Raw genomic sequence first — 16,864 nt, 5'->3', positions numbered from 1 at the left:
CAACGGCTATGGGACCAGCACTGGCAGCAGTTGTGAGTGCTGGAGCAAAGAATTTTCAGTAACCACCAGAGGCTTGCCCCTGTGACAGAGACCAGCACCCTGCCTTAGACTGGTGCTCCAGCTCACCTGTTCCACCATCTTGCTGCGGCTGACACCTACCATGTTCTGTGCACGCCCGCTGATGGTCAGCACATGTCATAGCAACCAGTTGTTTGGTTGTTTGATTCCCCTGTTCAGTCTATTTGCATATTAGAGTTTTATATATATAGAGATTGTGTCTCTTAGTTTTATATAAGTTGAATCATATAGCTGTGTCTAGCTTTTTTATGTGTGTCTGATGGTTTTGGATGACATTGTTTTTGTGGAATTTATCCATGTAGTCTATAGTAGAATGCATAAGTACCACAATTATGCATTTTCCTTTTGATGGCTCTTTGAGTTGGTTCAAATTGGGGAACTTTGAGCCTTTTTGTACGTGTCTTTTGAACACATTGCTATTGAGCATGTACACATTTCTGTGTGCTATATACTGAGGAAAGAAACTGCTAGGTTGCCCTAGCCAGTATGGCTCAGTTGGTTGGATCATCATCCCATACCTCAAAAGGTGGTGAGTTTGATTCCTGGTCAGGGCACATACCCAAATTTTGGGTTCAGTCCCCAGTTGGGATGTGTGCAGGAAGAAACAAATCTAAAATCAATTTTAAAAAAGAGGAAAAAACCCTAGCTGGTTTCTTCAGTGATTAGAGCATCAGTCCACTGCCTGAAGGGTTGCAAGTTCAATTTAAGTCAGAGGTACATCCCTCAGTTGCAGGCTTGACCCCTGGCCCTGGTTGGGGCACATGGAGGAGGCAACCAGTTAATGTCTCTCTCTGTCTCTCCCCCTCCCTTACACTCTCTAAAAAAATAAAATCAATGAAAAAAATACACCCGGTTGAGGAAAAAAAGAAACTGCTAGTCATATGGTATGCATATGTTCAACTTTAGTAGATACTGCCTCATTGTTTCCCAAATGATCCTGACATTTTGCCCTCCTGCCAGCAGTAAGAGAGTTCCATATACTCTGTGTCCTTGCCAAAACTTGGTATTGATGGGTTATTGTTGTTGTTTGTTTGTTTGTTTTTGTTGTTTTTTTGGGGGGGTTGTTTGTTTTGTTTCTTGGTTATTGTTTGTTTTGGTGACTGATGTAGATCATTACTTTTAAAAGTCTGCCCAGTCTTTTATCATGTGAGTATACCATAATTTAACTAATCTTTTGATGGGCTTTTGCCCTTTTCCTTTACTACCTGGACAGCACTAAAATCTAGTGGGCTCAGTGTTTGTTCTGTACCATCTGACTGAGAGAGATCCAATACTGAAAGTAACAGAACTGATATAGTCTATTTTTTCTTTAAAATTTTTCCTCAAATTCTCTTTGTTTTGAGTAGTATGGTACTGATGTGAAGAATCCACATAAAAAGGTTTTATTTTGTTGACATGAAAATCAGTTTTGATTGCCTGGTGGAAAACTGTTTTCTTCACTCTTGTTTAAAAATAACGTAATATCTGAACCTGGATTTGTGATAAAGGCATTGCTAAAGACAGCCAACGTTAAATAATTTGCATTCTTTGAACAAGCATGGAGTGCTAGCTGCCAGCACCTGCTTCACATAGATCGTCAATCCATTGGAAAACCGTTGTGTAAATTATTTGAGAATGTAATCACCTAGGTTTTGGGAAACTGAATTTCACCCTTTTGAAATGAAAGGTGGTTCCAATCAGAGAACCTTGCTTCACAGCCCAACTTGTCTTTTAACAAAACTTCCCTCCCCCATATCCGTAAGTTTTCTTCTAACATAGTTTTGTTTTGTTTTTGTTTTTTTTGTTTTTTTTTTTAAGTATGAAACTCTAGGGTAGGGGTGTCGAACTCAATCAGAGAAGGGGCCAAAATCTAAAATCCAGCCTAAATCGTGGGTCGAATGGTTTACTGAACAGTCATAAACTGTCATTGTGATGGAAACGCAGCGGAGTGCAGTGATGACAGCGAGGTGCGGGCCACATTGCAAGGCCTGGCGGGACGGATTTGGCCCGTGGGCCTTGTGTTTGACACATGTGCTCTAGGGGCTTGCTTTTAATGAGTTCAATATAATCACTTTCTTCTCATGTTAGGGTGTGTGATTACTTCATGATAACCACTCTTCCTGTTGTGCATTATAGCTTTAAACAGGTTGTCACAGGTGGTATTCAGTACTATCCAGTTACCATAAGTAATTCCTTGGGAGAGTTACGATACTGTTAACCCTCTCTGATAGCTGACTGGTCCTTTAGAAAGTGCCTTATGGACATCTAAGACAGTTTCATCTTTCCTATTATTCTTTGCTTTGCCAGATGTATGTTAAATTATTCATTTTTGGAATAGCTATAATGTGCAGAAGGAGCAAGTGATTCTCATACAAGTCAGTTTTAGGCATGCTTTTTACTTTCACATGTGGAAGTTTTCCCCATTTCTAATTAATTGCTGTCAAGAGCTTCTTACTTATAGCTGAAAACTACTGCTTTATATTCTGTTCAGTTTTTTGAAAAGTCTGTGTTTGAAGACTGTCTTTATCACTTGAGATTTCTTAAGAGGTCATATTGCAGCAGAAGTCTAGAAGTCTTCCAATTCTTAGTTATCTGTACTAATGGTAACGAATCTGAAATGCCTAAATGAATTAACAAATAAGCCAGAAACTTTATTGAAGAGAGTATTTTCAATTACCTCTTTTTTCCCAGCCCCTAACTCTTTTATCAATATCAGTAATTAGTAGCAAAACTTTCTAGCTTGATTTTTTTTTTTTTTCTTCTCAATATCTATTAAAAGTTCTAATATTCTAAACCAGGATTGGGGTGGAGGTGGTGGTGGTTGGAGGAGCACAAATCTAATCAATTTCTGATAAATAACTATTACTTAGGAATCTCAGAATCTCATATTTATCGACCAGGTTAAGAGATTAATTTTAGAGACCACTTTCAAATCTTGGTTAATAAAATGCTGACCTATAGTAGGTAATTCTGAGTATACCCTACACATTTAGCCAGCTTTTACCAAGAAGCCCAATATAAGAGTTGTTCAAGTTGCAGCTTTCTTATAAAAAAGAGAATAAAAAAACCTATTAATAGAACCAAGAGAACCCCCCTTAAGTTCCCTGCTACTTCATTACTTGCAACAGCTGTTTCTCTTTCTACATAGGCATCAGTCAGAGCCGGATCTCTCACTGGCTGTTGCAGCAGGGATCAGACCTGAGTGAGCAGAAGAAAAGGGCATTTTACCGATGGTATCAACTTGAGAAGACAAACCCTGGTAAATATAATTTCCTTTTTCTCATTGTATATGAAATGAGACATATGTAATTAATTGCTTTATTGAATCCATGTGCTGCCTTGTATTCACCATGGTAGTTTCAGACTTTACTGTTTTACTTTTAACCCAAAGAACACTCTTAACTGCAAAACCTAAGCCCTATTGTACCAATTTTTAATTTAGTGTCTATTATCATCTAAGGTTTGTTTCCAGTTTTTTTGATATTTCTAACCAGAGTTTGAAGGAAAAGTCATGGTTGTCAGTGGGCTATTTTCTTTTGCTCAACTATAGGTACACATAAGATTCCATGTCTAGTTTTTTGTGTGTTTTTTTTAATCTTGTTTTAGTAGTATCAACATACTTTCACTTACTCCATGCTATTCCTTATCCAATGATCTCTGCTAGTGGTTTTCTATTTTTAATTCTAATTACCTGGGTGGTAAGTGTGTCTTTGGACTTAGGGGGAAGCTGTCCAGATGACTTTGGGAGCAGCAATAGGTTGGAAAGTAGAATAAAATTTTAAGGAAAAAGATCACAGAAACCTTTGTGTCTGAGGTTGCCAGGGATAGGCAAATTCTAGTACAGGATACTCTTAACAAGTGGTATATGGCCGAGACCAGTTTGGCTCAATGGATAGAGCGTCGGCTTGGGGACTGAGGGGTCCCGGGTTCGATTCCGGTCAAGGGCATGTACCTTGGTTGTGGGCATATCCCCAGTAGCGGGTGTGCAAGAGGCAGCTGATAGATGACGCTCTTTCATCAATGTTTCTAACTCTCTCTCTCTCTCTCTTTCCCTCTCTCTCTCCCTTCCTCTCTGTACAAAATCAATAAAATATATTTTTTTAAAAAAGGAAAATACATCTTTAATTTAAAAAAAAAAACAAGTGGTATATGAAGTAAAACCTAAAGTTGTATGACAGACTGTCTCAGACTACACAGACTGATGGCAGTGAGCCCAATCTTCAAGTTGACCTTGTGATTGAATTGTCTTCTGTAATATTACAACATTAAAGCCTTTGCTTACAGACTGAATTACCAGTTGTAATATTGCATATCGAAGACTCTTACCTAATAATAGCATTGGTCCTGAGGCAGAAATAAAGAATGTTAAAGAGACTTATTTTTCTGTGGCTGTGGTAAGATATTTTTCAGAGATCACATTCTTGACCTGAAAAGCTCAGGCAGGCCAAAACAGAAGAGACCATATTAACCTCTCTGCACTGAATTTTTTATCTACCTGACACCCAGTTTCTATTTTGAAATGTTTCAATGTACAGAAAAGTTGAAAGATGAACACAGTGAATATCTGTTCACCCTCTTCTTAGATACAGTAATTATTAACATTTTGCTACATTTGCTTTATTCCTATAAAATAAATTAACTAAAAACTTACATATATGTATGTGTGCATGCATACACACTCTTTAGCATTCATCTCCAAAATAAAAAAAAATGTAATTGCTTATATAACACAGTTCCTATGATCACATCTAAGAAAATTAATAATAATTTGCTGGGGCTGATCAGCAGCCCCTGAACGACAGATGAACAGACTACTCTGACACAGTTTGACTGTGGGGGAGAGGGCTAAGGGACAGCCCAGCGGAAGAAGCCAGGCAGCCTCGATTGCATACCTCTTTAGGCTTTTATTGGAATTTTTATCTTTAGATACAATCAGTAGGGTGAGTAATCTTGGGAGGACACGTGTGTTTACATTGTCCTCTAGGCAAGGACATCCAGGGATTAAGCATAAAGACTCCAGTAAACACCTCATGCTCAGACTCGTTTGGAAAGGTAAGGGAATAATGAGGGATGCTGCCTTCCACACTCCCCAAGTCTCCCCTAAGTCGGATTTCCGATAAACAGGGCAGGTGCCTTTCACACAATTCCCTTTTCTCAGAATATCCTCCTTACAACTTTCCAACCAAGTTTCTTATGCTCCCCAACAATAAGTCCTTAATATCATCTAATATCCAATCCATATTTACATTTCTCTAAATGTTATAAGAATGTCTTTGGTAGCTTTTTAAAAATTGAATAGTATCTGATTTAGGTTGATAAGTTGGAATTTGTTATGTTTTTTAAGACTCTTAAAATCTAGTCACTCTATCTTTTCATGACAAACTTTTTAAATCATTTAATATTATAATGTTTTGTATTCTGGATTTTTAGTTTTCTCTTATTGTCAATGAATTAATCCCTCTAAGTATTTCCTATAAATTGGAATTTAGGATTAGAGGCTTGATTAGATTAGGTTAAACATTTTTGGCAAGAATACTTCATAGATTATTTAGGGAGGACATGCGTTAATGTCTGCAATTTACTTTGAAATGCATCAAAGTCAAATGGATAGGAAGATGATAAATGTGATAAAGTTAGTACGCACTGTGTTGTAAAATACTAGATGGTATGAGTACAGATTTTTGCCATGAATTCTAATATTGTGCTGTATGTTTGAAAATTTTCACAATAAAACATTGGGGCAAAATGCTTTTTAAGTAATGTTTACCTCAATTTACTACAATCTGCCAGAGGTGTATACTGGCAGGTTGTAGCATTATTTGTATGCTAAGTTTGATCATTTGTTAAAAGTAGTGATCACCAGGTCTTGTTACAGTTTATAAATAATCTATAGGGTGTAATCTTGCCACTGGATGACTCTCCTCTTCGACTATTTGCCACTAGTCTTAGCATTCTTTGATGATGCTCCTCTGAATCAGTTGCTCCAATGGGGATAGCAGATTGGTGGTAGTCTAACATTCCTTCAGCATTTATTAGCTGGCAGTTTTTCTGCAAAAGAATTTCATTTTTAAATATTTTTCTAATGATTTCTAGACACAACAAACCTCTCAAAATAATGTCTCTTGTTATGTCATTAGTTAAATGTTCTAAATTAGCACATTTCAGTAGAAATATAATGCAAATGACGTGCAATTTTAAATTATCTAATAACCACATTTTAAAAGGTGAGAAGAAATAGCTAAACTTAATATATTTTATTTAAGAAATGTATGTTATTCAGCATTTAATCTTTTTTTTTCTTTGTACTGATTCTTTGAAATACAATATATGTATTACACTTAAAGCACCTATGACCAATCAGCCACATTTCAAGTGTTGAATAGCCCCAGGGACTAGTGTCTACCGTATAGATCACCACAGCAGCACTTCAATCTCAGCTTACAGCAATCTTTCCAAAGATAGCACTTCTCCCATAATTCACAGCAGAGCAAATCACATGAAGAGAGACAGAACTTGGCACTTGTCTGTTTAATTAATAGAGCAGCTTAGGCCGGCTGGTGGCAAGGGTTCAGCTAAGTAAATAAGGAACTGTGCTTTGGGGTTTCATGACCTGGTCACATTGCAGAAATTGGTTACCAGGACACACCAGAAATTGTCAGGATGTTCCAAAATAAAGAATTTGGAGGACAAATACTAGTCATTTGTGTCAGGTAGTCGGCCTCCTTATAAGAGAAGAGATTTTTGTCAGTTGTATTTGGCACTTAGAACAATGCCTAATGTATAATCTTATCACAGTTGGTAGTGCTAAATTTCCACACTAAGATTCAGGGCTGGGCTCCAGTCCCAAGCAGGAACTTGGATATCAGGAAAACAAATTCATTAAAAACAGGAAGGGGAGACCAAGGTACAACATTTTTGCTGTTGATCTGATACCACTTCCCACTGAAGAATACTGTTGTTGGAATTCATATTTTAGCACTGAGGTGGATATTGTGTTCTTCTGAAAATTATGTTTTATTTTTAATCTTAGTTCTTATTTCAGTCTATGTTTGAACCAGAGCTAGGTTCACCCATCAGCAGGAAATTGGAGAAAATTGGAACTAAGGCTAGTTGCAGTTGGTTTTCATTGCATAAACCAATTGGATGATAGCAATTAAAATTTAATTTTAAAGGTTTTATTTGTATTTCAGTCTTTATTATAAAAGCTAATATGCTATGGAATTCTTTTCTAGATAAGTGCAGTTTTATTTTTTGTTCAATTACAGTTGACATACAATATGATGTTAATTTCAGGTATATACTGCAGTGATTAGACATTATATAACTTACCAAGTGATCATCCAATATATCTCGTACCCATTTGACACCATACATAGTTATCATAATACTAGGGGTCCAGTGAATTTGTGCACCTTGAAGAAACTGTGGGCAGAGAGGCTGTGGTGGGCACAGGGGCAGGTCTTGGCCCATCCTCTGTTCTCTCACCCGGCCCCTCCTGCTGTGGCCCCCAGTCTTCTGTCTGCTGGCAGCCCCACTCTCACTGCCACTACCATGAGCTGTCAGCGCTAGCCTTGCTCGCATCCGTTGATGGCACAGAGTAACTGGGCTGACACCAGCAGCGGGTGCGAGCGAATGGTGGCTGCCAGCCCCAATCGCCCCTCAGGAGCAGGAGGAAGTGGAAAAGCCCTTAGGGGTGATCAGGGCTGTCGCCAGCAGCAGGTGGGAGCACTGGGTGGACCGTGGTGTGTGGGAGCAAAGAATTTTCAGTAACCACCAGAGGCTCACCCCAATGACCATGACAGTGCCCCGCCCTGGACTGGCGCCCCCACTCACCTGCTCCACCATCCCACTGCCCATCATGTTCCATGCTCTGCTGCCAATGCCCACCATGTTCCACTTGCATCCCCTCCTGGTCAGCGCACGTCATAGCGACTGATTGTTTGGTGGTTCTGCCATTCAATCTAATTAGCCTTTCATTATATAGGATTTTTGACTGTGTTCCCTATGCTGTGCTTTACATCCCTATGACTATTCTGTTACTGCCTATTTGTATTTCTTAATCCCTTCACCTTTTCACCTAACCCACTCCTATCTGGCAACCATCAAAATGTTCTCTGTATCTCTGAGTCTGTTTCTGTTCTCCTTGTTTATTTATTTTGTTTTTTAGATTCAATTGCCATTTTATCATTCATATTTTTTATTTATTGCCATTTCATCATGCATATTTTTTATCTTCTTCACTTCTTCTCCCCTTTAACATTTCAGTTAATACCAACTAGGTGGTGATGACTCCTTTAGCTCTTTCTTGTCTGTGAAGCTCTTTATTTGTCCTTTAATTCTAAATGATAGTCTTTTTTAGGTACTTGCTTTTCATCACTATGAATATTTCTTGTCAATCCCTTCTGGTCTGTAAAGTTTCTGTTGAGAAATCAGCTGACAGCCTAATGGGAGTGCTTTTAAGATTCTTTGTCTTTAACCTTTTGTATTTTACTTGTGTCTTGGTGTGGGCCTCTTTGGGTTTATCTTGTTTGGGGCTCTCTGCACTTCTTGAACTTCTATGTCTATTTTCTTTACCAGGTTAGAAAAGTTTTCCATCATCATTTTTTAAAATAGGTTTTCAGTTTCTTGCTCTCTCTCTTCTACCCCCCATGATACAAATATTGGTATGCTTGAAGTTGTCCCAGAGGCTCCTTACATTATCTTCACTTTGGGGAATTGTGGATTTTTTTCCTTTTTCTCTTTTTTTTGGGGGGTGTGGGGGGGGGGGGCGCAAGAGGTTGGTTGTGCTGTTCTGAATAGGCGTTTTTTGCTTCCTTACATTACAAATCGCTGTTTTGGTTCTCAGCTTCAGCTACTCTACTATTGGTTCCCTGTAAATTATTCTTTTTAAATATATATTTTTTTCTTATTTTTAGAGAGAGAGGAAGGGAGAGGGAGAGAAAGAGAAACATTGATATGAGAGTGAAACATTGATCTGCTGCCTCCTACATGCCACCTACCAAGGATTGAGCCCACAACTTGGGCATATGCCCTAACTGGAATCAAATAGGCAACTTAACTTCTCAGTGACGATGATGTCCAACCAACTGAGCAATGCTGGCCACGGGTGTAAATTATTCATTATAGTTAGTGTATCCTTCACTTCTGACTGGTTCTTTTTTATGGTTTCTATGTCCTTTTGTATACTACTGAGGTTCTAAGTTCATCTACTCTTACCCTACGTTCATTGAGCATACTTATAACCAGTGTTTTTTATACTGCAGTAAATACCTTATCTCCATTTAGTTTAATTCTTTTTCTGGAGTTTTGTTCTGTTCTCTCATTTGGGACATGTTTCTTTGTCCCCTCATTTTGGCAGCCTCCCTGTGTTTGTTTCATTGTATTAGGTAGAGTTACTATGTCTCTTGGACTTGGTAGAGTGGCCTAATATAGTAGGTGTCCTGTAGAGTCCAGTGGCACAGCTTCCCCATTCACCTGAGCTGTGCATCCATACCCCCACCCAACCCTCCCTTCCCATGTAGGGTGTGTACACCCTTGTGTTGTAGTTATGCTTTGATTGCTCTTGGCATGTCCGTTGGAGGAATTCACCCCAAGGCCCATTGGCTTTGACTACTGTGAACAAGCAGCTGTACAGGGGACACCCCACAGACCAGGACTGACTTCTGTGGTTCTCTGGTGATGCTGAGTTCTCCCCTTGAGTGTGTCATTTGTGGAAGTGGTTGAATGGTGCTTTGACATGGTCTGAAGCTGTCTACAGGGTGTGATAGCTCTAGGGCTTCCCAGAAGGTGCAGGCCAAGGTCAGCCAGGCAGTCCTGGTTCTACCTGGGCTATCCAGCATGAGTTACAAAGCTATCTGCAGATGGCTGCTATTCGTGCTGGGCTTGGAGGTGCCCAGGAGAGGTCAAGCTGTGAACCATGGCCAGCTGCTACTAGTGCCTGGCCTGGGGCCACTTAGCAAGAAGTGCAGAGCCCACTAACACCAGATGCTGCTTATGTGAGAAATTTAATAAAAATTTGAGGCATGAGCCAAGACAGGCCAACTATTTGGGAAAGTCACTGGAAACAGCTTGGGTGGGCAGGATAGTTGGTGGAGTGGGGTATTGGAATCACTTGGGTGGGGCAAACAGTGGTGGAGGCTCAAATATGGTGCCTGCCTACTGGCTCTATGGGTGGGGATGGGGGAAGCTCAGAAAAGGAACAGAGGCTCTGCCAGCACTTCTTTCTGGGAGAAAGTTGCCCCTCCAGCTTTTTCTCTGATGCTAGACACTTCAGTTCCTCCCAGTGTGTCCCTTGCAGTTATTGAGCTGCTGTCCCAGAGCTAGAACTCCAAAGAAGTAAGTCTGGGTAAGTCCGTCCATGGGCCCTATAATTGGAACTGCCTGGGACTCCAGCAGCCTCCCTGTCACTCAGCCACAATACCCTTTGGTTTTTACAGCCAGAAGTTATGGGGAGTTCTCTTCCCAGCACTGGAAACCTGAGCTGGGGAGCCACCAGTGGGGCTGGGACCCCTCGCTCCTCGGAGGGGACCTCCACAGCTGAGATATCCTTCCCCGATGTTTATCCACCATGTGGAACCAACCAGTCTTGGCTCCATCCCTCCTACCAATCTTGATGTGGTTTCTTCTTTATATCCTTACTTGTAGGGCTTCCGTTCAGCTAGATTTCAGGCAGTTCTCAATGATGGTGGTTCTGTAGTTTAGTTGTATTTTTGATGTGATTATGGGACAAGGCAAGTCCCTTACTTTAACTTTTATTTTAGCTAAAGAGTTATTATTTCTTCTTATTCTATGGACACTTTGAAACTACTATTATGTTTGGATAAGATGAATTGAAATTATATTAGCACCTAAGAATGTCATATTCACTGTCTAGTAAGTTATTGCTTATAATATGTCAGAATCTTCTCTGCAGGCAGATGATTAGAATCTGCCTATATGTTCCTAGTTGAGAACTGGTTAAATAAATTTGGTATGTTGGAATCCTGTGGAAGCTATATCTATTTTTTAAAAGTTGGCTTTATAGGAATTGGATTTAAATGTGATAATATTAAATTTATAAGGAATACAATAAGATATAACACGATGAATATAGCATTTTAAATAAATTAATTTGCTTTGTTAATGTGCATTTAAAATATTTTTAAAAAATGAGAACCTATGTTCACATGGTATAGACCTACTTTTGTGAAGCTATTTGGTAAAAAGATAAAAATAAAATAAAAAGATGTCAGTGATTTTTATTAGTAGGTCCTTCTTTTATTTCATAAATTTTTCTCTAGGCAGGATAGATAGCTCATCCAAAGAAATATAAATGGTACCATTCCTTTGCATATATATTCTGATTAAAAATTTCAGAATGAAAAAGTACTTTGTCTCATTTAGGAATATTTAAACATTTACAAACATACAAAAATGTTTGTTTATTCTATTCCTGGGCTCAGATTATTTCTCTCTGTATGCCTTGATTGAAGTTCTCTTTTTCAGCCCCTTCACTCTGGATCCATTTGGATAAGGCTTTTTGTTGTTGGTAGTGAGTTTTGTGTTTTTCTATTTTGTTTTTGGTGGGTGTTTTTTTTGTGTGTGTGTGTGTTCTTTTTCTGTGTGTGTTTTTTTTTTTTTTTTTGTTTGTTTTTGTGTGTGTGTGTGTGTGTGTGTGTTTCTTTGTTTCTAAGGTGGATTAAGCAAGAAAAGAAAAAAAGAGGATGGTTATTGAGGTTATTATTACTGACAATCCAGTACATATATAGTGTAGCTCCATCCAATAAACAGAATCACCATCAGAATTTCCCAGCAAAACCCAAAGCCTGCCAAGGCATATTAGTAAGATAGTCTGATGAAAACTGATAAAAAACATTTTGTTTCTTATGAAAACATTTATAAGAAAATGCCTTTAAAAAAAAAGTGAGTATTAAGTTCAGCATGGTTGACATCAAAAGCCCCTTTATTTAATTCAATTAGGCTCTACAGTCTTTTCCCTTGTCTAATTTAAACATTACTAGAGCAGACAGGGTTTGCTGAGTTCCTCTTGGCTTATGGCACAGATTCTGCATATTTCTAAACTGAACAATTAAATAAAGTTTGCCAGAGGCTTATGCAGCAAGCATAAGAAGTAAATTTGGCAAACAGAAGTAATTCCTCCTCCCTTCACTGTTGCAGAGTGTCAGAGCCTCAGGGGAGTCGTGTGTGACTGTGTGACGTGGAGAAGATGATAAATTACTTATGGAGAAGCTAGCTTTTATGAGCCAAGTAGTGATGACATGCTGGTAGATATTCTTTTATTAGCTGATTGGTGAAGGCACACTCAGAAATAAACCTGAGAAGAAAATTATATACAAAGAAAACATTTATCAAAAGTTTCAAACCCATCCACAAATTAGGAAGAGGTGTTTTTTCCCCCTCTTAGATTTAGAGTTGCTATATAAATGTGCAAAATTTTGTCTTAATGGGAGCCCAAATATAAAGTGAAAATTTTTTTTCTGTAAAGAAAATAGGTAACATACTTCCTCTAAAGAGGGGAAAAAGTGGGTTATTCAGGAAAAAAAACAGACTCATATTTTTTTTCAAATGGGTTTTAAGTCTTATATATGCATTCTACCTGCAGTCTAGTATCTTTGTATTTTTCTGTCAAAGTCAATAATTTTTTTAGTTATTCATTGCTCTCTATCAATTTTGACCAAAGCAAGATGAACCAAGTTTTCTGGAACAAAATTCTGTTTATTCGAGTGTTTCCAGAATGCTTCTTGTGCTATTTTAAATGCTGTTATATTGAAAAAAGAAAAGGGACCGAGAAAAAAAGCCTTCAACCAAAAGTAAAGTAATGATATTGCTTCAAAAGAAGTATGTTTACAAATTTGAAATTATTCAGAATTTCTACTTTCTTTGCAAAAATTACCTTGATTTCTTTTTTTTTTCTTTTTTTAAATATACTTTTATTGATTTCAGAGAGAAAGTAAGATGGAGAGAGAGAGATAGAAACATCAATGATGAAAGAGAATCATTGACTGGTTGCCTCCTGCACGCCTCCTATGGGGATCAAGCCTGTAACCCAAGCATGTGCCCTTGACCAGTATCGAACCTAAGACCCTTCAGTCTGCAGGCTGATGTGCTAGCCACTCAGCCAAACTAGTTAGGGCACTTTTAAAGTAGTCAGGCCGCTATTCACTTTTCTTTTTTTCTCCTCCTTGCTTCTCTCTCTTTCTTTCTTTTACTTCCTGAGCAATTTTATTTTATCTAAACTTTTTTATAATATTCATTGGACAACACTGAATATTATAAAGAAACATTAAGTTATATTACCAATAAACCCCAAAACCAGGGAAGAACCATTATTATTAGTTGCCTTATTTTCTCCAATCTCATAAGTTAAGAGTATTTGTATTCTTTGATTTATTTGTACCCATTTCTCACTCTGCTTACCTAAGAAAGCATGCCATAAATATAGATGTGGCCCACTACCTGGAATTCCCTGACCTATTCCCCGTCCTCCACCCACTGAAGCTCCAAATCTCTCTATTCTTCTTCAGAGTCAGGACTTGGATGAGAGGACCTACTGCCTTACCCAGTCTGTTTCTACCTCTGCCTTGATCAACCATGATAACAGCTTGGCTCTATTTTGGACCTTTTATGATGGCTGTAGAACTAAATTTACATAGTCTACTTAGATAAATTCCAGCGCCATTGTCAGACTGTAATTTGTTTGCATTCAGAAAAGTACCAAAATAAAGATTTTTAAACTCTCCGGCACCATAGTTCCTTCTTACTCCGGCACCATAGTTCCTTTGTTAACTTTGAATTAGACCTAGACCTAATTGCCAAGATATCTTGGCAGCATGGAATCCTTTTTCTTGAACTGTCTAAAAAAGGATTTCAGTTTAGAGTTTCACAGTGTGTAGACCAGGAATTTTTTAAACCAGGGATCAGCAGTAAGCTCTTCCTGTAAAAGGCCAGAGAGTAAATATGTTAAGCTTTGTAGGCTATGTGGTCTCTGTCACAGCTATTCAGCTCTGCCATTGTAGTGCAAAATAAGAAAGGACAATGTGTATTTGAATCGGTATGGCTGTGTTCAAATAAAACTTTATTTAAACAATGGCAACACATAGTTTGCCCTATATTTTAAGTCATGAATCTCTAAACCATTGTATGATGGCATACTTGTCCATTACAGGAAGAAGTTAAGGGTTTTTACAAAAATGAAACAACTATAAAAATATTCTGAATGATGCAAAGTGAATTGACCATAAATGAACATATTGACAGATATGAATACATAAAAATTAGGACCACAAAGCATACCATCCTATATAATAAAGAGCTAATATGCTAATTAGGTCAAACAGCAGAATGACCATCTGGACGATCTTCTTACCTTCCAGGGTGCGAGGGCTGAGCCCCTTGCATGAATTTCTTATATTGGGCCTCTAGTTATTAAAGATAAAAGATGAATGACAAACTGGGGGGGGAAATAGTTGCAACCTATATATGACTTTGTACACACCAATAAGTTGAATAACAAAAGAAAAAGAACATAAGATATAAACACAAAAGAAAAGGTGCATAATGGCTATGGTAAACAGGAAAACATGGTCGTTCTTACTAATAGTAAAATCTATATTAAAGAGAAATTTTTGCCTGGTAAGTTTATAAATGTGAATAATTAGTAATACTTATAATACTCAGTGTATCAAGGAAAATGGGGAAATAAACTGAAGAATTACCCCACCAACTAGCAGCCAGAAACAACAAACATTTATTGTCTCACAATTTTTGTGGGTCAGGAATCCAGGCATGGCTTAGCCAGGATGGTGTGGCTCAGCATTCTCATTAGGTTGTAGTTGAGTTGTCTGCCGGGGCCACAGTCACTGGAGCTGCACAGTGTATTCTCAGGATGATGCATGTGAGTGTTGGCAGACCCTAGTTCCTAATTCTGTCTGCTGGCCAGAGACATCAGAGCCACATGGGCATCACCATTGGCTCCCTGAATGTCCTTACAGCATGGCAGCTAGTTTCCCAGAGACAGGCAATCAAGACAGATTCCACAGTGCATTCTCTAATCTAATATTGGAAATCACATACTATCACAGACTAATTCTGGTACGGCAAGGGTAGGGGGGGACTACACAACAGGGTGAGGCAGGGATCCTTGGGAACCACTTTAGAGGGTCATTACCATTTGGCTTGTATTGGGACTAAATAATGCTGAGGGCTTTATTTCTGTCCAGCTGGGTTCTACATTTGTCTGCATGGTATGTCCTGTAGCTAGAATGGCTTTTCTTCTCAAATGTCTGGCACCTGGATACATTTGGCAGGAGCACCTCGGGGTTGGCTGGGCATCTTTCACTCTACCTGGCTAGCTTGGTCTTCTTTATAACATTGTGGTCTCAGGTTAATCATACTTAGGTGGCAGCTGGTTCACTAAGAGCCAGCATCAAGGAGATCTAGTTAAGAACTGAAAAGCTTCTTAGACCCAGCCTTGAATTGTTTTCATTTTCTGATGCCAAAATGTCCCAGGACCAGCCCAGATCAAGGGCATGATTACAAGGAGGTGGGACTTACTGTGAAAGACCATCTTTAGAACCTATCCCAAGAAGTTATGCGTAAGAGAGATGATGCTGGCTTGTTCTAAAGTAGTAGCAATAAAAGTAATACAAATTGGTTTGATTCTGGATATATTTTGAAGATAAAATTGACAGAATTTGCCTTTGGACTGGATATATAGTATGTGGGAGAAATAGAGAAGTCAAATATGAATCTTAGATTTTAGAGCTAAGCAATTTGAAGAATGGTGATGCCATTTACTCCAATCAGAAAGACATAAGAGCAACAAGTTTGGAGAGGGAAATCAGGACTGGGCATCTGTATAAGAGAATGCATATGATCTTATAACCCTTAAGGAGAATCTAAATATGTGATGATGTAGAAATACTACCTATGGTACTAATTACAAGGTATAATAAATAATGATTTATTTATGGAAAAAGAAATACATATTTATTAATATGTGCAATATTGTTATTCCACATAATTCTAAGCAGTTCTAAACTATTTTTCTAGGGCTATATTGAGTTTAGATTTTATTCCATAGTCAGAGGGAATAACCTTTTTGCAGGTTTTGATCAGCAGAGTGATATGATCATAATTATGCTTGGGAAGATGAATTTCACAGTGTAAAGAATGAAAGAATAGTGGGAGAATAGGAACTACAGTCAATAATATTATAATTATGTCTGGTGTCAGATGGGTATTATAAAGTATATTATTTTCTAACTACTTTGATGGATATATGAAACTAATACAAAATAATATTGAATGTAAACTGTAATTGAAAAAAAAATTAAGAAAGGTAGAACAGTGGGAGAGCCAGGGAGTGAATTCTATTTTAGCATACCAAGTTACATTTATATTCTTTGAATGAAGTCTATGAAGTCAAGGATAATGTTGCTTTTTTTGGTTTGTTTTATTCATTGCTTCTAGCCTAGAACAAGCCATGTAAAAAGGGTTTGGTAAATGAATGAAGGAATGAATACATGCATTATCACCAGTTCAGGCTATTTGAGAAAAGGTTAGTCTGAATTAGTATAGTATTTCAATTATAAATATTTTTTTTCATGTGTTTTAATTATATGACAGAAGTAACAGAAAATGGGATTTAGCATTAACAGGTAGTAGACCTATGGAGATTTGATTTCGTTGGTACACTAAAGCATATGAAATATCATCCTATTTTCTTTTATGCTATATGTATGTGACTTAGAGTTTACAAAAATTAGGATTATTTTAAATTCAACTCCTTCCTGCATATATACTTTTA

The 16,864-nt window shown here is 37.9% G+C and overlaps 1 protein-coding gene across 19 annotated transcripts in view; it reads left to right on the top strand.

Annotated features, from left to right (window-relative positions):
• The window catches only part of HMBOX1 (homeobox containing 1), a 162,862-nt gene that overhangs the window by 97,899 nt on the left and 48,099 nt on the right, over positions 1–16,864 (top strand). For all 19 annotated transcript variants that reach the window (XM_036423538.2, XM_036423547.2, XM_036423535.2 and 16 more), the window contains exon 5: positions 3,206–3,316. In XM_036423538.2, the coding sequence (XP_036279431.1) occupies positions 3,206–3,316 (111 nt within the window). The remainder of the gene's footprint in view (positions 1–3,205; positions 3,317–16,864) is intronic.

Source organism: Pipistrellus kuhlii, unplaced genomic scaffold (genome assembly GCF_014108245.1).
Source record: "Pipistrellus kuhlii isolate mPipKuh1 unplaced genomic scaffold, mPipKuh1.p scaffold_m20_p_8, whole genome shotgun sequence".
Lineage (NCBI taxonomy): Eukaryota > Metazoa > Chordata > Mammalia > Chiroptera > Vespertilionidae > Pipistrellus > Pipistrellus kuhlii.
The sequence above is the reverse complement of the archived record's forward strand: the minus strand, read 5'-3'. Positions and strand labels throughout refer to the sequence as shown.